Genomic DNA, 24293 nt, shown 5'->3' with positions numbered 1-24293 from the left:
CCCAGTACCACACCAATCAAGAACCATGATTCAACAGCCATGACTTTCTGAAACCAAATATTTTGGTTACACCTTGGAAACCTCTGCTCTTCATTTGAATGTCCTTGGTGAGGACGGGCCCAAGAGATTCAACCCGGACTGGCTGTGAGAGCTTACTGAGTCACCCCAGCCAGCTAACCCGAGTCTCCCCATAACAATCACATGCCTCCTCCGCAGAGATCAACAACCTTGGGGTGTCATTGTGATTAAACAGATTACTCTCCTTCCTCACGTCTCTCTCTCTCTCTCTCTCTCTCTCTCTCTCTCTCTCTCTCTCTCTCTCTCTCTCTCTCTCTCTCTCTCTCTCTCTCTCTCTCTCTCTCTCTCTCTCTCTCTCTCTCTCTCTCTCTCTCTCTCTCTCTCATTACCATTCACCCAGATTCTCCATCTTGAAATCCTGAAGCCATGCTTGCCTTCTGAGTGTCTCTTCCACATATCCCATTTTACCCATAATCCTTTTTAGACTGTCCACAGAACAGCCATCTCCTGTTATGGCCCCACCGCTGTACTGCTGGTGTAAACTCTATTAATCACTGAAACATAGTAGAAAGCAGCATAGTCTACAGAGGGAAGGGCTCGTAGAAATCTGTAGAAATAAATCAGTCAAAATTAAAAGTCCCCGCTTTGCCTCTTCTTGTTTCTGTGCAGGTTCAAATGTGTGGCTTACTTTCTGTATTTTATGATGGGAATGCTTACCTTGACATGTGGAAATCAGCCTTCAGCAAATGCCCAGGATCTAAGCTCACATGGGGGCTCCTCACTGAATGTTGCTCCTCACCCCAGTCCTCAAACTGCTCCAAAATACTAGTTCCAATCAGTCAGTTTAAACTCTTCACTGACAGAATTTGTGTTGCTCCTAGGTAACATGAGCATTTTAGCATAATCTGGTCCAAAATCTCTCGATCACCAGCACACCAACATGGTTGACTGCTCAGCAGATGTTACTTAAAATGTGATGGCTGGAATTCACATGCATGGTAAGATGAACACATGTGTACACAAATGAATAAACTTAAGATTTAAATATTTCCCTCACATCCTGAAATATCTAATAAACTTGACTTTGCAAGCTGCTACAGAAGCCGATCTCTCCTATTTCTTGTCTCCTATATTTCCCGCTTCATGTCTAAAGAGCGTTTTTTTTCCTGCTACAATCTGAACAAATGTAGCTTCTGAGAAGTACCTCACAAATACTGATGCAGCCATTCTCAGCTGACAGTCTGAAGTGTGGTAAAGATTGTATACTGTATGAGGTCAGCTGTTAGGAGTTGCCCAGGAAATGGGAATCTATTGCAGTGAACACCAAGGGAGGATTCAGAGATGACATCATGTGGGAAAGAGAGCCTTAGGCAGAGGTTGAGAACGAGTCTGTGCAGGTTATTTAACCCCAGGGTGAGCCAGAGGGCTTCCCAACGGAAAGCATAGCATGTCAAAGACACAGAATAAGAGAGGTCATGAATTATTGGTCTTGCAATTTCATCTATAGACTGTGGCTGTGATTGCAAAATCTTAGGTTGAGAGGTACATTTGAATATAATTCTTAAACAAATATGAATAATTGTGTGAAAATTTGTGTCAGAAAAAAAAAAAGGTGAGAAATTTCCCAGTGGTCATGTGCACTTTTCCTCCCTCACCACACAGCTTTCAGTCCGTGTGCTGATAAAGCTCACATGTTTCTCTCTGTGTCCAAGCTTCAGTTTGCCTGCTCAACTCCTGACAAGTCAAAAGTATCTCCTAACAGGAGCTGTCCAGTCTCGCTGCTTCAGATCTTGAATCCTCAGGTGCACAGGTATCTCATTCACACTCTGTTCTTTACGCCAGTACTGGGCGATCCTAGGATGACGTTCTTCATCTTCATGCCTGTTCATTAGTGAGCCACTGACTCCAACAGCGTAGATGGTCCTCCACCATCTGCCGGTGGCCACTACAACGGCGTAAGTCTTGTTTTCTTGTTTGCTCCGATCCCCTCCAATCCATTCTTCCCCGTTGGATGATTTCAAATTAGTAAGTGTCAACTGGTTATCTGTTCACTGCCTGTGTTCCTCAACTATATGTTGGGTGTGTGTGTGTGTGTGTGTGTGTGTGTGTGTGTGTGTGTGTGTTTGAGGTAGTAGGGGGTGGGCCTACATGAATTCTCAACTCAAGACAGCTGAAACAGAATTCTTGGCCACTCACCAGTGTCTTGGAAGCTTCATATTACTGAGTTCCATTTCCACTACTTTTTAAGTTTTTATTTATTTATATATTTTTTACCATTTTAAGAATTACCAACCCACAAATCCACAAGTAGCCTCTACAAATTAGAAGGGCATCATATCTTCTGCCAGAATGCCTGGACTTAAATTCTATCTGTAGGTCTTGAGGTAAGTCAGCTAGTTTTTCTGCGGTTCTGCATCTTCATTGTGAAAATCAAGATGCTTGTGAACTGGCTTTTGTGTTTCCATGAGGTTGAGATGAGTGACAGCTGAAGTGGCAGCTTTTAGCACACCTTGCCAACCACCCTGGGTCTCTCTGTGAGCAAATAGTTGCACTTCTCCCCATCATTGAAAAAACAAGCAAACAAACAAAAAACAAAAGATCACCTGATTGTTTTAAGTCTATAACACATGAATAGAAACAGTGTGTGTGGCTTCTGACAGAAGCGCAGAGAGGAGTCTAAATGCCATTTTCTACTGCCACAACAACCGCAGATGTGCATGTCATGGAAGCAGAGCAGAAGCCTAGATCTATATAGTCCAGGCAGATGCCCTGAGTGAGAGAGCAAGAAAGAATCGTTCGTTAGTCCAAGTCCCCACTCGGCTCTCCTTTGCCATTAAAATTCATCAGCCACACAAAACATGTTAGTAGGCTAATAACATCTATCTCTGGCAGAACGCCTAGATTTCAACTGTTGCTCTGTGTGGTCAGTTGCTGATTTTGTGTGTGTGTGTGTGTGTGTGTGTGTGTGTGTGTGTGTGTGTGTGTGCCTAGCCCAACTTCACAATGCATACAACTTTCTTGTGGTAGGCCTTTATTTGCCCTATATAAACTTAAAATACACTAGACTGGAGTTTCCTCTTTTGACAATGTCTTCATTGAGTCCGGTGAAATAACACTTAAAATCTAAGTCCCTGGGGGCATGCTTTCGTCTCCAGGCTTATCTTGTTCTCTCTTCCATTCCCTCTCTTATCAAGGAGACTCCTCTCACGTGACAAGCAGCTTCCTGAAAGAGGACCCTGAACTCAGTGTATTCCACTGTCCTCCAGCATGCTGCTTATCTCAGTCTCTCCACTGATTGGTCAAAGGCATTCTATGTGCACCCAATTAGAAGCTTTTGTAGTCGTCCCCAACCCCTACTTCCTCACTCCTATCCCAGCGCTTTTTCTGTCTCCACCTCACTTCTCAGAAGTCTGAATTCATTTACTGCTCTCCTCATGCATTCTCGGTTCACCACATAGTTCACATCTCTCTTGTTCTTGTTTTCAGCCTCGGACTTAAATCAGCAATGTTAGAGGCATGGAAAGTTGAAACCAGAAAGAAAAGTCAAAGAGGAAAGGGAGCAAGGTCATCCTGGAGTTCTCGAAGGAGACAGAGACCCTAACAAACGTGATGAAGAGTCTGAGGAGGAAAGTTTTTCCTCGTGATAAGATGGCCTGTTACTTTCAGAAAATAGCGTACACCTATAAAGAGAGAAGTGCATTCCTGCCAAGATAAATGAGCCAGTGAAAAAATGCTCCTGAGAGTCAGCTTGTATTACAGGCTGTGTATTATAAACACACACATCCAGAATCTGAGGTACATCTTTTATTCTGAACATGTCACTCAATAAAAAGCTGAGATGTAGGGTCCAAGTGATGACACATGCTAAGCAAATGAGACTTTGCTGTTGCTTAAGTAAACATATTCAAGTCACCAAATCGAAACCAGGTTATTTGTGTGTGTGTATGCAAGCCAAGACTGCTGTGAAGAGATTAGAGTCTCTAATGGCTTCATCTTTTGTGAAAAACTGAAAGTCTTTGAAGTAACACAGTATTAGACCATTTGTTCTTACCAAACTCATCTAAAACGTACAGCCTATTCATCTTGATCGTCATCATTAAATGTTCCTGACAGAGGGACCTGACAGAGGACTGCTATGGAGCAGTGTATCACCTTCCCAGTTGCTTAAGTTGGAAGAGTTCTCCCAGGGGATTCTAGGTCCAACTATGTGGATATTCCTCGCATTATCGAGCAATTCCTAGTCCTTGCTGGTCCTCTTTTCCTATGGTGAATTTCATCCGGGGCATAAAGGATTACAGGCTCTCTGGCTTCCTTCATTACACCAGAAAGCTTATTTATTTGCCTGGGTCGTCCAAGGCACCAATGATGCCGGTTGAATCATTGTTAGCAAGATTTCTTCTCTCTAGTAACAGAAACCAAAGACAGTGATGAGATCTGCAGAAGGATGGAGGACAAAAAAAAGAAAGAAAGAAAGAAAGAAAGAAAGAAAGAAAGAAAGAAAGAAAGAAAGAAAGAAAAGAAAAAATGTTGCCACTCAACAGACATACTGCTTCTTCTGAGCCTTCTCCTGACCCAGACAGAACCTAAGTTAGGTTGTAAATGAAGCCACCCAACTGTCTTAAAATGGTTGTTAGCAGGGACAGGCAACTGAGGAGTTGGGGCTCACAGAAAGATATGGCTTTTCCTAGTTCCAACCAGCAAATAGAACAGTACAGGGGACCCTCGTCAGACCTAGGGTTCCCTAGGAGGACTCTTTCAACTTAAGAGGCTGGGAAGGTGACAGATACAGTGCTCCATAGTGGTCCTCTTTCAGGTTTCTCCATTTGGACACTTAGCAGCGACTACTGAGATGGATAGTCTGTGTGCTTTAGATGAGTTAAGTGAGAACAAATGGTCTAATATATAATAAAAGTAATAGAACTCAACTATTTTTTTTAATACTTAAGAGTTTTCCTTTGGAATAAAAACAAAAGAAGTTCCACTTTAAGGTCTAGAGTCTCTGGGATTCAATTTAATTTCCTCTTTACCATCTAGAGCAGAAGTTTTCGACGTGTGAGCTGTGGCCCCTTTGTGGGTCTAATGGCCCTTTCACAGGAGTCGCCTAAGACCAGGTGAAAACACGGGTATTTATATTATGACTCATCACAGTAGCAAAATTGCAGTTATAAAGAAAATACTGGTGTGGCTGGGGATCCCCACCACAAGAGGAGCTGTATTAAAGGGTGGCAGTATTGGAAGAGAACCACTGCTTTAGAGGTCTTCAGGGATGTCTTAGTACAGACAGGAATGTCGTCTACCCAGAGGTGGGCCTTCTGTGGCTAACCACTGTCTTATTGAGCAAACTTGGTACATGTGTGTTGCCTTTGCTGCCTGGTAAATGATAGTAAATGTTGTAAACGATATGAAAGTGATGCCAGGCTCTTTGTGTGGTGTCCCTTAGTCCTGGTCCCCTTAGTCCTGGTCAGCTTTCTACCCCACTGAGGGATGAAGGAGTGACAGGTAGAATAAATGTTTAGCTACAGGACCACAGCTGTTCCTTTGGAGGTCGACAGTCAACCAAGACCACAAAGGCTGACGGAGACGACGTTAAGAGGTTTCAGGAGTTAAAAGAATCCACACATCGTGTTTTAAGTTTTTATTTGCTTATAAAAAAGGATAAAAACAAGTCTTCGAAAACATATCTGCATTTACAAAGCAATCCCTGTAAGTCGAGGAGAGGCAAGCCCTGAAACTCACTCCTGGACAAATGATCTGCCAAAAAGAATGGGTCTCTTCTGCACCGGAACTGGGAGGAAGTTGTTATTTTATATGAATCAAAACTACCAGAAAACAGACGCTATGGCTTTTGTTTGTTTGTTTGTTTTTAATTACGGAATCGAGAAAGGCTATATTCTAGCTCTTATTTCCGAATACCTGTGAAACCAGTTACTGAGTAGTCTATGAACTGGACAGAGCAGGTTAACAAGTAGGAGGTAGTTTCCTCGATGATGGTGTTATTCAATTACCAGCAAGGTCACTGCCATGGGTACAGGGTCAGGGGTATGAACTGGGAATCTCTGAATTCGCTCTTCTGCTGATAGGCCCCAAATTCCCTCTGACATAACCACGCTTCTCTTACTTATTTTACAACTTGAAATGATGTAGCAGAGAAGACACTCCGGGGTTTATTTATCCTTCTCGGCACTCTTCTTTGGAAGATGGCCAAATTAACTGGTGTACAGTTAAAAACAGGGTCACAGAAAGGGGTGATTGTTTAAAAACACAAATTTTAAAAAAACGGTAATATCGATGTCATCCACAGAGGAAATATACCCCGTACCATCAGCCCTGCCTCCCTCTGCAAAGTAGAGGACAAACCACGTGACAGCATTTGGTAAGTGAAGCTCCAGAAGAGGGCCTGCCCCTGCTCTTCAAATGTCTCCTGAGGTCATCAGATGCCCGCACTCCACAGATCCATGGCCTCCTGCTCGTCCTGGACCGGTGTGAACTCAGGCTGATCTGGATGGGACGCTAAAGAGGAAAAGTGGGGGTGGGAGGCTAATGGGACCCAGGAACCATACATGGATAATCTCCCCCTATCTGGATCTTTAGGGACACAGATTTGGTTAATAAACCAGAGAGGTGCCGTGTGTGAGGAGAAAGCACTCACTGGGGAGCCCGCTATGCTGCTTGCCCAGGAGGCTTTATAGCTAGTAAACGGAGGAAGAGAAAGATAAACTAAACAACGGAGCTAGAAAACTGGAACCATGGCCAATTGCCTAAATACCGGATTTTTTTTATTATTATTTTTATTTACAGAAGAAACCCTGAAATACAGTAGAATCGTAGAGGAAAATATAAAATTAAAAACCCAGTCTCATGTTACAAGTCTATCACACCAGGGGAGAGTGGAAATAGGGGGCGGTGTCAAGAGAGGGAGGTGGAGCAAAAGAGTCAGGAAGAAGATACTCATCCTATTGTGTGTAACAGGACAGAGCCTCAGTCTTTCGGATAAAGTCTTGGTGCACAGTCCCAGACCTCCATTCAGATTGACGGGGAAGTCTGGCTCTACTACAGTTGACTTATGTTACTTTGTTGCGCTTTGTTATACATTGTTACGATGTTATCACTCCAGCATGTCTGGAGAGGGGTAGAGGCAGGGGACTTGAAAGTCTGAGATGGAGAAGGAGGTGAAAGAGGAAAGAGGTGGTCAGGGGCAGGAGCTTAGGAGTGATGGTGAACTTCTATATCCACAGCCAAATCCCCAGGCAACCACGGGCAGGATGAGCACTTCAGTGCTGGTAATCATTGTACGGGATGAGATCTTAAGGAACAGGGGACAGATTTGAGAGGACAGGGAGGGAAAAGATGAACAGAAAAAAAAAAAAAAAAAAAAAACCACATCAACAAAACTTGGACCAACTTCTCTGGCAACTAAGGTTAAATTTCTCTTAAAAAGGAAAAACTGTACATTTGCTGACTAATCTCCTCACAGACCTATAGCGGGTCTCTGAACCTCTTTCTAGATGATTCAGAAAGGCCCCAGGGTGAACAGGCAGACCGCCGCCATGTGTGGGAGATGCTTCATCTCTCAAAATCTCAGCCTATCACTTAGTGATGAAGCAAAAAACAGCTGGCAACTTTGATCTTAAGACCTTTCTTGTCACATGGTGGGCAGATGTCATCTAAAAGAATTTTGGGGACCCCGCTTATTATGGGGGAGAACTAAAACAGAGAGTAAAATTTCACAGGATGTCATGGGCACATCATAACAGGAAGAGCATGGGAAATACCTAAACGTTCAACCATATGTGACAAGTGACCCACTAGGAGGCCAAGTCTCTGTGGGTCACCATTTGGCAAATGTTCTACCACTATGCTACATCCTCAGTCCAGGAATCAACATTTGGAAGCAAAGAAAACTTGGCTGCAGTGTTATTAAAGTCTCTCCTAAGGGATGTGAGTAGACTGTGCAGTAATTTGCACTCTACAGAAGATGAGGTAAGAGAGTGTGGAGCCCAGGTTCTGCTGCCCTCCCTGTTTAATTTTCACCCCCAGCCACACAACAGGTTAGTGTTAACCATTGTATAACTGGGCAAAGCCCTCAAGAGACTGGCACTTACCTCCAACACCGTAAGCAGAGCACGAGGAGGGGTCACAATACCCAGGCTGGCCAGAAGGACCCTGAGGTCCAGGTACTCCCAGGTGGCCCGGGGGACCCCTTGGTCCAGGAGAGCCAGGTGGCCCAGGACTGCCAGGACGACTTTCCCCTGAAGGTCCTGGGAAGCAACCAAAGGCAGAGAGTTTGTTGTTTACAGCAATAGAGTGAGTTTTGAGACCACCATGAAGTAAATTAACTTTAAAAGAAGCAACCTTGTATGTCTCAACCATTAGGGGATTCAGCTGTTCTATTCACTGCATTCTTTTCCCTAGAGTCCCTGGGCAAAAGATCATACCAGAATCACATGTTCTCCTCAAAAACAATGCTTGTAATCAGCTCCAGAATTAGGAGCAAAATGTATTCTTCCCTATGTCCCCTTGAGCACTGAGGGAGACGGAGGAAGCCATTCTCAAAACTCTCATTTTCTCTGTGGAGCTCTGTTGTCCAACACGGCTCCTCATGAACCCAGTCTGAGGGCCAGCACACATGGGCACCCCCATGAATACACTCAAATCAAAACCTCAGAAAGCTAAAATTGTTGGGTAAATTAGTACCAGCTTATGATTTCAGCTAATTAAATTAGTCAAGGTCTAAAAACGTGATCCTGGAAGAGACAAAATGGGGATGTAGTTTAAAATTGGACCCAGCACATTAGTTTAAATTTCCCTAGGCCATCTGACATCAATTAAGAACTATGAATGGAAATAAGGGGTGATTAAAAATTGTTTTTGAATTCAAGAAATGTGTTGGCTTAGTGGTTTTGTTTTGCATGCCTGCTGAATTTTAGGCCTGGTTTTCCTTGGATTAAAAGGTGTTCTTCAACTAGAAATAAAGTCACTCAAACACATAGAGAGAGAGGAAGGGGCTCCTGAAGGCCCACCCCTCAGGGAGGAGCTATTGGCAGCTGATGGCTGTGGTGAGAGGAGACATCAGTTTGTTTGTTTGTTCAGGAAAGTGGCTCTTGAGAGGCTACTGCATCTGAACACATATAGGAAGCACTAAGTGGATCTGGCAGCTTTTTTATTTTAATTGAAATTAGAAGGGAAAAGTGTTTTTTAGGGGGAGTAGATAAGCAGAAATCCAAGAGGGAATGGAGATGAATTTGATCAAGATAAATTATGTGTGTATATGAAATACTCCAACCATAAAAAAAAAATCAAATCCCACTCAACTAGCATTGAAATGAGATATAGATACAAGTAGCCCTTGCTGTTCGAGAAATGTGAAGTCTCCAGGTCCTTTCAGTTTCCGTCGGGCAGTTCTCACCAACCACCCACGATACCAGTTCCTCACACAACCGCTAGGAGGATTTACAATCAAGGTGGACCTATTGCTTTGGGGCTATGGCTTAGAGATGTATTCCAAAACCACTGTCATGTTGGAAAGAAAAGTTTATAAGCTTTTGACTCAATAAGCTAAGAGGAGGATTGTAAATACAATAGGACACAAGCCCGTGTTTCCGGTGACAACTCGGCTCATCTGGAGATAATTTGAAAAACATGATATTGTACTGAAGACTCAAAACTTCCACAAAGCTCATTTGGCAAGACAACCACAGCAGGAACTACCAATGTTCTCCAAATAATGTTCTCCAAATTCCCTTGGGTTTCTCTCGATTTCATGCCTCCCTTCCAGTTGAGCTGAGGCTGTGTGACTAGTTCCAGCCAAGGGGAGTATGACTGGATATAAGGCATCACCATATTTAGGAAGTTGAGATTCATGGGCCTTCCACATCTTTTTCTTGGATGGTAACTCATGATCGACATCATGTGGTTAAGCATGGGGGAGTGTTCATCTCAGATATAAGCAAATATTCAAACGTAAAGGAACGCTTCCTTGTGCCACCAAGCACTTGGAGTCTATCTGTTGCTATAAGCTCACTTAATGCACTCAAGCAAAACCAAATCAAATGTGCTGTAACCTTTGAGGCTGGCATAATGGGTGGACTGTAACCAGTGCACTGGCCTTGCAATAAAATACATGAGAAATACAGTTATTCCAGTTAACATAAGGATGGAATATGACTATTTTCTGGACTTTTGAAGTGATCATAAAGATTTATGCCTTCTGTTAGGTAGAAAGATTTACCTGCTGGCCCAGGGGGACCTCTTGGGCCTTGCGTTCCAATGCCTGGATTTCCTTTCTCTCCTTTGACACCAGTTAGACCTGTTTCAAAAAGGGGGAGGCAGACAAAAGTTGCCTTCAGAATTAATTCTTAGAATTCCCATTTTTATACATTACAAAGGTACCTTTCTGGTGAGGATGACAGAGACAGTTTAAGGTGACAGGTATCATAGGATTTCAGGTTAAACTCTGACACGGTGAGCTTATACAAAATCACATTACAGGGGGTCACATTGCAGCCATATGTTTCCCTCCTTCCTATTGAATTGCTTGGAGCTGCCAGGAACAGGCCGGCCATCATGCACAGCAAACCCCTCAGTGTATGCAGTTGGCAATCCACAAGTAACACAATCAGAATCACAAGTGGACGTGTCTAAGATTTTCCTTTGGGTCCACCCCATAATATGACTGCAAAAGGCATGAATTATAATGAAACAACAAAGTTCTGAAGTGCATGACTTTCCAGTAAGAAGTTGGAAGCCTCAGGAAAGCCTGTGTTTGATTTGGCTGATTCAATCCAGTGAAAGTCTGAACCTATTCGAGTGTCTTTTCCACTGGGCAGACCTCTAATTCCAAATAATTTACAGTATATATATATTGAGACAGGTTCTCACTATGTAGTCCTGACTAGCCTGGAACTCACTCTGTAGATGAGGCTGGCCTTGAACTCACAGAGATCTACTACCTATCACATTTACTATTCTAGTCGACTGACACTTTCCTCCAGTATCAGTCCATTAGATGCTACTTAAAGAGAGCTACCATCCCTGCCTTGATTTTCAGTATCTTTAATAAACCACACAATTCAAACAGGTAAAAAAAAAAATCATCATAGTCAATATACTCTGACACATCCTTATCCAATCATATTCTACAGCAAGACCGCTGGATGGGTGATAACCTCTTTAGATGTACCGGCCTCAATCCAAGACAGGCTAGCATTGTTTTAGTAGCAGGTTCCACAGCTCACATAACAGTGTCTCCGCTACACAGTGTTCAGGTGCAACAATGCTTGGGACAATTGGGGTGCATCTCTCTTTAACAGTGCTCTCTTTAAGTAGCGTCTAACGGACTGAGACTGGAGGGAAATGTCAGTCAACTGGAATAGTAAATGTGATAGGGAGTAGTATCATAAAGGATTTACAAGTTCAAGTTACGATAGCCATTCCTTAGCATAAGTGTAATACATATTCACTGTAGACAAATTTGAAGCAATAATCAAGAATTCTGACAGCTGGAAATAGTGTTTTAACATCTTAGCTTCTCAGTTCTAAAAAAAAAAAGGAGAGGGTTGGTATAGTACTTGTTCTGGAAATAATGACTAAGGAGGAAAGCAGCCAGTGGTGAACAGGTTTTAAATAATGCATGTATAATGACTAGCTATGCAGTTTGGCTATATTCTACAATCTTAGTAATTATCTCCAGGGGTCCAAATACCATGGTATCGCTGACATAAAAATCTCTCCTTTCTGAGCAGCAATTATCTAATGAGCCAACTACTGTAGCACTCACAGCACCCATGCCTACTGCACATGGCCTTGGCGGTGCTAAGTGATCCCAGTAAAGGACAGCGCTTCTGTCACGGCCCTGGACTCCAGCCACCATCCAACCCATGCCTAATATGCACACACCCAATTGTGATCTCCCTTTGAGAAGCTCACAGGGATGTAAAGATTTCTGAATGGTAACTCTATCATCGCCTTGACTTTTAAAGGCATGCAACTAACTCCAATAGGCTTTGACGCATGCCCAGTTGCTAACCAAGCTGCCAGACAGAAAACCACCCTATATCCCTATGTAAGTGTGTTACTTTTGTGTCACAGTGACCAAAGTACCAAACATAGGCGCATTCAAGGAGTCAAGGTTTTTCAAGGCTCACAGGTTCAGGAGCTTTGGTCCTTCGCCCTGGAAAGGCATGGCAGAATTTATGGTGGCAGACGCATGTGGCAGACCCTGCTCACACTGTGGTGAACCATGAAGGAAAGTGACCTGGCTGGAACCAGGGGTAGATAAATCCTCCATGTCCCTAGCCACCACCTAACGTCTACTTTACAAATCACAAGTGTCAGGCAAACACTGAAACCATGAGCCGCTGCAGACACTGCAGATCCAAACCCCTGTAGACAGTGTGCTGCATATTAGTTTAGAAGCTATCTGGAGTTAGCTCATCTTAGCTGGTGAAGGTTCCTACTTGTCAGTGCTTGCAGCCTAAAATGAATCTCCATGTTTAGAGACATCCCCTCGTCTTCTGTCAGAGTCTCATGGCTACCCCTGTGGGGAGCCTCTGATAGTGAAGAAGAAACCATGGATGACTAACTCTAAGCTGCTCCTCACTAGCATCTACCCAGTGACTCAGACCCCCTTATGACCTTATGCTGCAGGAGCATCTTGACTCGCTCTTAGCAAAAGAAATTAGCTAGAAGGGACCTCCAGGAAAGAACCCTGAGCAACAGCAACCCACTTTCCTGACTTATTCATCAGAAAGAAAAAGGCAAAGAGGGTACAAACTAGTAAATCTGGCTGCTCTGATTTTGGAAATCTAGAGAGAAAAGTAAGTGTCATTTGGTGCTATCTAAAATGCAAGTAATAGCAACAGATAGAGTGTGGGCCCTAAGGGGTATAGGGGAAGGAGGCAGCCCACATTCAGCTAGAGCTCCTGTGCTCTGGGCAGGCAGATGTGGGAGGGCTGCCAGAGGCTTTCCACTCGGCCCCAGGAGGGCATCTAAGCCACAGACCCCACTTGGCAGGGGGTAGACAAGGGGAAGCCTCCAATACCAGAGGCCCCAGGGGCAACACTCTCAGTCCTTGGGATATGGGAGTGAGAGCAGAGGGACAGAGGTTCCCATGCAGGCGAGAGTCCTTAGTCCGAGTCCTTCCATGGGAAGATTAGGCATGGCTCAGCTCATTAGGAGAAAGCCTAATCCCATCATCCAAGCACAGTGGGCCTTGATGAGCAGAGACAGTCTGTGGTTTTAGAGCTTTATTGTAGAAAGGCAGGGAGAAAGAGAAGGTGAAAAGAGAAAGAGGAAAGGCTAGAGAGTAAGAAGTTAAAGAGAGCGAGGAGAGAGAGTGAGAGGGAGAGTAAGGAAAGTATAAGCTTAAGAGAGTGAGAGGGGGAGAGAAAGGGAGTGAGAGGGGGAGAAAGGGAGTGAGAGGGAGTGAGAGGGAGAGAGAGAAAGGGAGTGAGAGGGAGAGAGAGAAAGGGAGTGAGAGGAGAGAGAGTAAGAGAGCGAGGAGGGGCCAAGCAGCCCCTCTTATGGTGGGCTGTTATCTTATTGTTGCTAGGTAACTGGGAGGATTCTAGCCTGAAGCTCAAAAGCTTGGGACATTGTCTATATGACTACTAGCCACAAGTTTCTCTTGTGGGGGTTGTGGGGGCAGTAACTTCGACAGGATCCAGGTGTCCAGGAGACATGAAGGAATGCCTTCCATTCCACATAGGTGAATTATCACCACTGGGTTTCACTGAGGTTCACAACCTCAGCTCGACTGGAGACCAGACTGTATGCATAGCCCATTGCCCCTCAAGAGAGAACCTCACGAAAATATCCACCCCATTGAAATGCCTCAGAAAAACGAAAGTTGTAAAGATACAAAGCTATATTGGTAGGGAAATTTTGGTTTTATTGTCCTTGAAGTTATTGTAAACTCCATACTCCTCTAGGTTTAGGCTAGTGTGTTAATATTTGTCTGGGTACACATATGATTCCCATAATGGAGATTATTCATGCTTCTCACACCTGAGCTAGACTGTCTCTCTCTCTCTCTCTCTCTCTCTCTCTCTCTCTCTCTCTCTCTCTCTCTCTCTCTGTGTGTGTGTGTGTGTGTGTGTGTGTCTGTCTGTCTGTCTGTCTGTCTGTCTGTCTGTCTCTGTCTCTCTCGGTCTCTGTCTCTGTCTGCCTGTCTGTCTGCCTCCATCTCTCCATTAATGAGTTAATGAGAATTGAAATTAAAAGGCCAAAGTTAGACAGAGTGATGCCTTTGCAAGCTTCGTAGACCTGGATAAAAGGCAAGAAAATCAAGAGTCCTAAAATCTGAGTCTGCAGCTGCTCATGACGAGGTTGAGTCCCTAGTCTGGACACAAAGATATTCTTCACAGGGCACAACAGTCACACTCCATAACAAAGGTTTAGGGTTTTGTTTTGTTTTGTTTTTTCCAAGACTGAGGCCACTTACCAGTGAGATGGGGCCCCACAAGCTCAGTGCCAGTGTCCTTTCTAGTAAGAAGCTGGCCTTCCTTAGTACAGGGGATATTCCCTCCTGAAATGCCCCTCCCTCTCCACAATGATTCCTCATTCTTTTTACCTTTATTTATTTATTTATTTATTTATTTATTTATTTATTTATTTATTTCTGAGACAGGATATCACTTCATAATACTGGCTGACCTGGAACTCACTATTAGAGCCAGGCTGGCCTCAATCTCACAAAGATCCACATGTCCTTACCTCCCAAGTGCCTAGCAGTTCCTCATTCTTGAAGTCTCAACTCAACCCTTCGTCCTAATTGTAACAAGCAGAGCCACAATGGGCCTAAGAGGTCAAGGGTTATCCATCTTATTGTGGCTACATTCCAGCACTGTGTCTTCCACATGACACATAAGTCATAAAGGTTTGTTGAATGAACTAATAGACAAATGATGAATTTTCTACTCTCATGGCTTCCCTACAGTCTTTGCTATCTCTGGCCCCATGTAATTGCTTCCTCTTGTGTCCATCTTACCCCCACACGAAAAGCCTTTTGACTGCTGTCACCAAACCTTATTTAGCTCTTTTGTATCAGACCAAGTGAGAGTCTCACAGTGAAAAAGTGATCCAGGATTTATGGACAGCAACTAAATGAGGGCATGCCTAAATCAACACTCAGATACTTGTAACTAGCACCCATGGTCACTGAGGGATGAACAGTCTAGTTGAGGGTGATGCTTCAACTCTAATCTCCCAGCTCAAATCTGATTTTTACCATTCTAGTTCCCTATGTGTCTGTAATCCTAGCACTTGGAGTTACAGTTAAGAGGATCATAAGTTCAAGGTCATCCTCAGTGTTAATAGTGGGTTTGACACAGCCTGAGCTATATGAGAGACACTGTGTCAAAAAAATAAAATTAATTCTCTGTTATTAATTGTTGATGTTTGGTCTTTTGTTGTGTATTGCAATGCTAAATTCTGTACCAGAAGATCTAGGCCTACAAGTAAATTCTCATGTGTACAAGCTTTTGTTCTGCAAACCTTATTCCTTGTCTTTCAACTATTGGCTAAATAGAATTGGCTACAGCCAATTACTTGAGGGATTAGAAATAGGTGGGTTAATCACAAAAGAACACACTTGATGTGAGGGATTAGAAATAGGTGGGTTAATCACAAAAGAACACACTTGATGTGCACTCACTGATAAGTGGATATTACCCCAGAAACCTAGAATACCCAAGATAAAATCTCCAAAACACAAGAAAATCAAGAAGAAGGAAGACCAACACGTGGATACTTCCTTCCTCCCCAAAATAGGGAATAAAATACCCATGAAAGAAGTTGCAGAGACAAAGTTTGGAGCTAAGATGGACCATAAAGGATGGACCATCCAGAGACTGCCCCACTCGGGGGTCCATCCCATAGTCAGCCACCAAACGCAGACCCTATTGCATATGCCAGCAAGATTTTGCTGAAAGGACACTATGTAGCTATCTCTTGTGAGGCTATGCCAGTGCCTGGCAAATATAGAAGTGGATGCCCACAGTCAACTATAGGATAGAACACAGAGACCCCAATGGAGAAGCTAGAGAAATTACCCAAGGAGCTGAAGGGGTCTGCAACCCTATAGATGGAACAACAATATGAACTAATCAGTACCCCCAGAGCTCGTGTCTCTAGCTGCATATGTAGCAGAAGATGGCCTAGTCAGCCATCGTTGGGATGAGAGGCCCCTTGGTCTTGCAAACTTTATATGCCCCATACAGGGGAAGGCCAGGGCCAAGAAGTGGGAGTGTGTGGGCAGGGGAGCAGGGTGGGGCGAGGGATAGGGGACATTCAGGATAGCCTTTGAAATGTAAATGAAGAAAATATCTAATAAAATAATTTAAAAAAGGAAATAGGTGGGTTTTGAGTTACCTGGTGTGGGGGGGGGAGGGGTGAAGAGAGAGGAGTAAGGAGAGATCAGGAGAAGGAGGAAGAATGAGGAGGGGGAGGAAGCCACCAGGAGGGGAGATGGACCATGAGCAGGTGGCTAGGATTCACAACAAGTACCTGGGGTGCACTGCTGGGGAGGCAGCCCGGCCAGCAGTTAGAAGAGCAGATGAGGGGTTGTCCCCAGTAATTGTCAAAGCCAAATAAAATAACTGCAGTTTGAATCTCATTCGTCTGTAAGCTAGTCAGGGGTAACTTAAACTGGTTGTACATGTTGGCGATTAATACATATTATAAAAGATTTTGTAAAAGATTGTTGAACTACAATTGGTGAATGCCAATTCCACTGTAGGCATTGATAAGGAAAAAAACATGGCTGATAGTGTAGCAGGTATTCTTAAACACTACTTCACTGGGTATAAATGCCAGGTGGTTTACATATCAAGCTCATTTTTAGTCTTCACAAGCACTAATGGGGCTGATTCTGCTACTAGCCTTGAAAGAGGGCTGTAGAACTGAGGCCAAGTTTCCTGGCTTAAGGAGGACAACAGAATCATGGTTTTAACTGAAGCCGTCTGGGATGTGCATTTCTATGCACAGCCAAATGCACTGCCACCTCTACCCCTGATGCTGGACCTGTGGCCTGTTGGTTCTTGTTATCGTTGTGCTTTTTCCAGCTGCCTGCCAAATGGTCTGCATGGTCTCTCTATCTTCAACTCAGCAGTCAGCTGTGAGTTTATTACCAAGTGTCCTCTTGCCCACTTGCCTTCTGCTCTGAGTGGGACTCAGGTTGAACTTAAAAGGGTGTATCTTACTTCCATCGACTACATGTGCTGTGTCTGGCCTTTTGTTGTCTGTTTCCTATTTTCTTTGGCCCATTGACCTTCAACTTGGAATATTTTATTCCATTCTGTGCCCTTGGCTACCCCCAAGCACTCCAGGCAGGAATCTCATGCGACTCTAAGGGGCAGATTCACTCCTTCCTGAGTTGAGACATTTGGAGAAACTTCTGGGATTTCTGCCTGGGCAGATATGCAAGGTCTGGGGAAGGCTTTCAATGTCACTATACTAAGAAGCCAGCGACTGTGAAGCAAGGCTTCAGCTGTGTTCTATTTGTCTGTTGCCAGGGAGATGCCGGCGATGAGATCCAAGTAGTCTGTCCTTCTTGTGGTTTGGGTTCTAGAGTCTGAAAGGTACAGGGTACCACCTACAAAAAGGCAGAGTGACTGACTGGATGCATTGTGCTTAGTGTTCAATGCATCTTTCTGGGCTCTCCTATTTCCATGTGCTTGGTTCAGAGGATGACTTAAGATCATACGGGGCTCTATACTTAGTGTGAGAGGTTGTTTTAAATGTAAATAAGCCTTCCTTAAGAGTTCTCCCTCTTGCCTTTTTCGTGACAGCTGCTGGCTGTTTATAACTTAGGACCCTGCCAAGAAAATACAAACCACTCTAGAACTTGCTGGGAAAGCAAATTTAACAGAGACAGGATTAAATTCAAAGGTAAGATGGATATCAGAAGGTCTTAAAAAGCTATGTAGAGAAAACTGAAGAAGGGAACTCAAGTGAGCTGCAGCAATGATAGAAGAAACTGAGATGGAGACAACTCAAGGCTGTCTTCCACTGATAGCAAATCTTGGTTCGCCCTTGAGCAGTTCAGGGAGCTAATACAGCACTTCAAGGCAGACCCCAACACTAACGAGGAAACTCTACAGGCCTTGGCTGACTCACTCACGATGCCCAAAAGAGACAATAGGCTTTGGTTCCTATATGGAAGGGGTGAGACGGAGCTCAAGCAGTTGTCCGAGGCCCACACATCTGAACTGGAATCAAGGGGACATACTTTTCCGTCCCCAATTGTCAGAAGCTCGGAGTCTGGCCTAGGAATTAGTTTAATGTACCAATGAAAGATTGGGAAAGGTATACCATACCCATCGGGTTCTACAAAGCAGTACCCTAAAGACTCCTCCCCAAATGACTCTGGACTCTCCAACACTTTGGAAGCCTCAGAGTCTCACATTCTACTCTGGGTACCAAAGCAGAGATGGCAGGTCACAGGATTTCTGACTCACCAGCATATCTAGCGTAGGCTCTTTTTGGTCATGTATTTTCAACTTCCTTGTTGGGGCAGGGGTCTGTTGGGTCTTATGTCTATCAATGGTACATTAATAATAAACCTAACTATTTCCAAGGAAGAGGAGAAAACTACGTAGAGATTCGACCTACAAATTGTCAAGAGCAGAAAGTCACTATCAAGCCTTTGAAGTGCAGGGACAGTAGAAAAAAGAAAAAAAAAAAAAGATGGTGTGAGGGGAGATACAGCAAAAGGAGGAGGAGAAATGGAAAAGGGTACGGAGATACGGTCCCCAGTCAAACTGTAGTTTATGTGGTCATAGCTCCAGGTACATGGATGGCACAAAGGAACACAGGTGGTGTCAGGCGCCAGAAATCCCAGATTTTTGCTCTGAGTTTTTGCACTCACACTGTGACCCCACAGGTGCCTAAGAGTGTCAGAGCAAAGGCTACTCAGTCACTTTCCTCTCCAAAACATCAACATCCCTCCTGACACAACATGACATCATCTACAGCACAAATTATCAAGAACTCATGTTATTTGTAGCTAAGGGGAAAATTGAGCCAAGTTTTGAACAGATCTACCCCTGGGATTGAAAAGAATTATATCAGGGAACTGGGATAAGCCTACACATTTTTTAAAAAATAAAAATGTGTTAAAAATCAACAGGACTTCTTTTTGAATGAACACATTTTGTGTATAAGGCGGCTCATTATGTTTTCCCAATTTTTCAAAGAACTTCAAAAAAAAATCAAGCTACTTTACTATATTTATCTAGGAGTCTAATGCCAATATTAAATCTTTTTAAAAAGGAAACTGGAAAGGCTAATGCATGTGCCTTTTCTATGTATGTTTTAGCCCCCTTTTAAAATGTGCATTTGGAATACACTAATTTCACCATTAATATATTTGCTTTTTGAGATACTACATCCAAAAGCCCACAAAAAATAGCATTTATCACAGCTAAACGACTTTAGTTTTATCATCCAAAGTAGGATTTGTTATGTTTCCTGTGCACTTATTTATTGTATTCAAGCCCTGAAAAATCTAGAAAATGGAAAGGTATGGTTTAATTAAAAGGAATTCCTTCCCCCTCTGCCTCCATTCCTCCTTCTTTCCTTCCCTTCCTCCTGCTGGATACCCAACTGTTAGTACCTGGTGTAATAAAATCTCCTTAAAAACAATGTGGACTTGAGCCATGAGGCTCACTTCGTTCACCTGTAGTAATGGTTCATTAACATGCTGTCTCCCCCACAAACACACTATACACACAACAGCCTGGGCTTCCAATTTGACCATGATGCTAGAGTGATTGAGAAATAGCAGCTGCGAAGCTAGCCAACAAGCAATCAGCACCATGCATCATCTAAGATTTATGAAAGAACTATTGAATTTCAGGCAGCCTGGGGAAATAAAGCATACGTTCTTTGATGAGAACAGAGTCTCCTCGGTGAGCTAGAATTAACAAAAGTGAAATCACTAAAACCCAACGCAAGACAGTCTGCTCCACCTGGGTGCTAATGGTGCATATCGAACACTCATGAGGGAGGAAGAAGTCCGTTGATTTATTAAATAAATGTTTGGAACTGCTGTCTAGATGGTAAGATTTTTAATTTTTTTAAGTAAAAAAATTAGTTATATTGGCTTTCATGGCAAAAAGAGGCTTTTATTTATACTGCTTTACTGCTTTTGTTATGGTTGGAAAGACATAATTTGATCTGATTTCAACTTGACAATGGCCTTTTTTTTTTTTAAACCTTCATGTGTTTAGAGAACGGTGTTGTCTTGATTGCAATGCATCTCAGAAACAGTGTTATAAAAGTTGGTGATGCCTAAAGAAATGTTTTTCTATCTATCCTGCCTTATATTTCCTTGAGGTGCTTAAACCTGCATATTCTAAAAAGCTACATCTGTAATTAAATGATATTAAAGGATATAAGAGAGAAAACCACACGAATGAAGGGTGAACGTTGGCATAATGGAGTGACCTTTCTTATCCCCTTCATTTCTCGGTGTCTGAGAAGTTGTATCTTCTGGGGAAGGGGGATAAGAAGGGAGAAATAAGAAGGAGGTCATGCTACTGGATAAAGCATTATGCCTGGGTTTAATTTAGGAGGGTGATGAATTAAATAATGACTCATGATTTTGTCTCGCTCCAAAATGAGCTTAACTTTCTGAACCTACTTCCCTGTACTTCAACATGAACTGTGCTTTCTGACTCCCATCACTGGTTCTGACAGACAGAGGATGGCAGAATTAAAAGCTTGAATTTCTGAGACTTAGTCCAGAAAGGCAATGAGAACTCTCTGTTTTCTGTTCACCACCAGCTCTGGGGAATGTGATGGCCATGCTATGACCCACTGCCATGGAGAGTTCCCTGTTGAGCGGATGAGTCCCCATGGCCACCCTGGGCACCAGATGCCCTGTGTAGAAGCGGTCCTGAGATGGTTTCCCAGCCTAGCTCAGCCTCTACTTGCTTACAAGCCTTGTTGACATCACATCTTCCACTTTAGACGTCTCTGTGGGCTCAAAGCTTTTAACTGAACACCCGTCCACTGGAGAAAGAAAAATAAAAGAAAAAGAAAAGAGAAAGAAAATCCAATACCAAACATCTTAAAGAGACAGTACATTAGGACAATACCATCAGACTTGCAGAGAGAGGACTTGTTCTAAAAGGAGTCCAAATTACACTTCATCTCATTTCATGAGAAGAGGGAAACCTATCTGTATTCACCTCTCAAGAAATGCAGAATGGGGAGAAGAGAGCAAAATGTATTTTGGTTGATTCTTAATAGCAATGGAAATAAATAACATGTGCCATACAACAGACTGTCAATGGTAATAAAAAATGATCACAGGAAGACTTATTATATTCAACTGCCAAGCAGCAAATCATAACAAAACTCATTTACACACCCTCTCTACTCAAGCTGGTCTGGCCCATGAAGGTTGTTTTTTCCAGAACTAAAGCAGGATACATGGACATTAAGAGTTTTCCCAATGATCCTTTCCATTGTGACAATCTTGGCTGAGAGTTACTATGATGGTGTCATTGATAACAAACACCATCTGTCAAAATTATCTGTAGTTCTCACAGCTGACTTTTAAATCACAGGAATACTGAACACAAGAAAGCTCCCCAGCATCAGATGTAGGTCTATTTTTGAACAGTTATCACCTGTGTTACAGCCATAGGTTATCTTCGTATGCAGCAGCAATCCCTGCCTCCATGCCATTTCTTGGTCTCTCGGATGGACTGTCATTTATTTATGGCATCTGAGCAATGCCATGTCCTTTCACTTGTGTTTGTTTGAGGACCTTCCCTGATCAATTGCTGATGTTTATGTGGAAGTACAATGTGTATGTGCCTCTAGGGAAAAATAATCCTTTCAGTGAAATATAGACCCAGTTGTTCTAGTCCACTTGTTGTTCTGCTCAGTGACTTTGAACAATTAATATTATGTATTTGCTGCAGTTTCCTCACCTAAAATAGAGTTTTGTTGGGTATATGGGTATAGTGATGCACATCTGTAATCTCAGCAATTAGGAGGATCAAGAGTTCACAACTAACCCCAGCTACATAGCAAGTTCAAAACCAGCACAGGCTCAAAACAAATCAGGCTAGAATGATAGCTCAGTCCATAGAGTGTGTGCTTTGCAAACGCAAGTATCTGAGCTGGATTCTCAGAACTCATAGAAGAAGAAAAACAAAAGAAAGAGGAAAGAGGAGGAGGAGGAGGAGGAGGAGGAGGAGGAGGAGGGAGAGAAACAGGAGAAGGAGGAGGAAGAGGAAGACGAAGAACAAGAACAAGGAAAGGAAATAGGAGAAGGAGAAGAGAAAGGAGGAGTAAGTGACTTGGAATCCCAGTACCAGAGAGGCAAAAACAAGAGATCCTGGAGTTCTTCTGATCAACCACCTTAACCCACTTAGCAAGGAGAGTAAGATGTCTCATAAAGAGCGGGATGGATGATACCTGAGTAACAATGGCCACTGTTGTCTGACCTCCACTTTTACCTGTGTGTATACGCCCAAAACATGCGTGTACACACACACACACACACACACACACACACACACACACACACCATGCATGCATGTACGCTAATTCAGCGCTGGAATGTACTCAGTCGTTAAACATCTTTCCAGCATATGGAAGGTCCTGGATTTGACCTTCAGCATCACAAAAAATAATGGAGCTAATCCTGATCTCGTGGGTTTATATTTTTAATAAATAATGTGCTGGCCAACTAGCACAGGGTATTTGCTCCATATTTACCAACACTCTTTCTTATCAAAGTCCACACTCACATCTTTCTCTAAATCCTAAATTACTTCTACACATCTCAAGGCACCTGTCATTCCCCCAGCCTATAACTCAGTAGTATTGCATCCTTCTTTCATCTCCGAGCCATTCCCAATTTTTGGATGAGGTAGTGTGTGCATTGGTCCATGACATCTATTGGCAGAGGTGTTTGATGCTGAATAAGTTCCAGCCATAAATAATAGTGTTATCTCTCTCACATATGGAGAAGCCACAAAACCTCACAAAATCCCGGTGCCAAATAAAACTTTGCTGATTTATTGTAGGGAACATACCAAATATGAAATTCAGTTTTAACTGGGAGAAAATAAAAAATGAAAATACTGGGTTGGATGGTGCCTTGATCCAACTATTTCTGAAGAATCATAGAATTAGAGGAATTGTCAATGAAGTCAGAAGTCAACACGTTTTATTGATTCTTTCTGAGTAAATTAAAAAGATCTCATCCTGTGTAAATAAATAAATAAACTCACGGTTGACCTGGTTTATATTCTGTTTTCAATTCAAGATACCAGTGTGGATATGAACATTTCAACAACTGGAGTAAGAAACTGAACTGATACATTGACTATCCAGGAAATCTATTTTGGTCACCCTAGTTAGTTACCCGAGAGGCAGAAGTTCAGAAAAGCTGGTATGTGACTAGGGCATTTAAGGGACACAAGGAAGAATGTAAAGGTTGATCCTGATTAAAAAAAAAAAAAAGATGCTGAACATTTATAACTAGTTTATACTCATAAGCTTCAGAAAGATACAGAGAAACCCTGTCTCGAAAAAACCAAAAAAAAAAAAAAAAAAAAAAAAAAAAAAAAAAAAAAAAGAGCCCACACCCAAGGGTGTAATGAAAGGAACTAAGCAAGCAAAAACATGTTGGTCCACAGACAAACCATTTTCTTTGACTATAGTAAGGTAAGGGAAAGCAGAAGAGAAACCAGGCTTTATAACAAAAGCACGCTGCTGGGCAGAATGGAGTTCATCAGTCAGCACTGGTCTCTCTGAATCCTCCCATTCTGAGGCTCCTCTGTGTGGTACAGTCTAACTGAGAGGAGAGCCGGCAGACTACCGTTCCCCGTAAGTTGAGTCAGACTGTCTGAGATGAAGTGAGGCAAAGGGTCAAGGAGGAGACAGACAGACTGCCAGAATGAGCAAAAGTAGTCCCCGAGTTAGCAAGGGGAGCTGTGGAGAGTCAGCCCTCACTGCTTAGACCTTTGTTTTCTAGTAGTCTCTACATGCTCAGAGCATTTGGCCAGTTCTCAAAGGAAGGAGTTAAGCAAAGGTACTATGTCAAAGTAGAATGTTAAAAACTGAGATGAGACAACCCGAGATCTCCTGTGATGCTTAGCGTGTGACTGACACAGCATGGGAAGAGAGTCTTAATGAAGGAGTGTACTGGCTAGCTTTGTGTCAACTTGACACAGCTGGAGTTGTCACAGAGAAAGGAGCTTCAGTTGGGAAAATGCCTCCATGAGATCCAGCTGTAAGGCATTTTCTCAATT

The 24293-nt window shown here is 43.1% G+C and overlaps 1 protein-coding gene across 4 annotated transcripts in view; it reads right to left on the bottom strand.

Moving 5' to 3' along the window:
- Positions 1-5640: 5640 nt before the first annotated feature.
- Col14a1 (collagen type XIV alpha 1 chain) overlaps positions 5641-24293 on the bottom strand; it is a 215110-nt gene continuing 196457 nt past the window's right edge. For 3 of the 4 annotated variants that reach the window (XM_029548078.1, XM_021216500.2, XM_029548079.1), the window contains exons 46-48: positions 10247-10324; positions 8121-8276; positions 5641-6528 (exon numbers count right to left, since the gene is read on the bottom strand). In XM_029548078.1, coding sequence (XP_029403938.1) covers positions 6449-6528; positions 8121-8276; positions 10247-10324 — 314 coding nt within the window. In that variant the 3' untranslated portion in view covers positions 5641-6448. Of the gene's footprint in view, positions 6529-6788; positions 7322-8120; positions 8277-10246; positions 10325-24293 lie in introns of those variants that run through there. The other variant, XM_029548080.1, reaches the window with a different exon arrangement.

This window comes from Mus pahari, chromosome 17 (genome assembly GCF_900095145.1).
Source record: "Mus pahari chromosome 17, PAHARI_EIJ_v1.1, whole genome shotgun sequence".
Taxonomy (NCBI): domain Eukaryota; kingdom Metazoa; phylum Chordata; class Mammalia; order Rodentia; family Muridae; genus Mus; species Mus pahari.
Note: the sequence above shows the minus strand (reverse complement) of the source record. Positions and strands in the feature narration are given on the sequence as shown.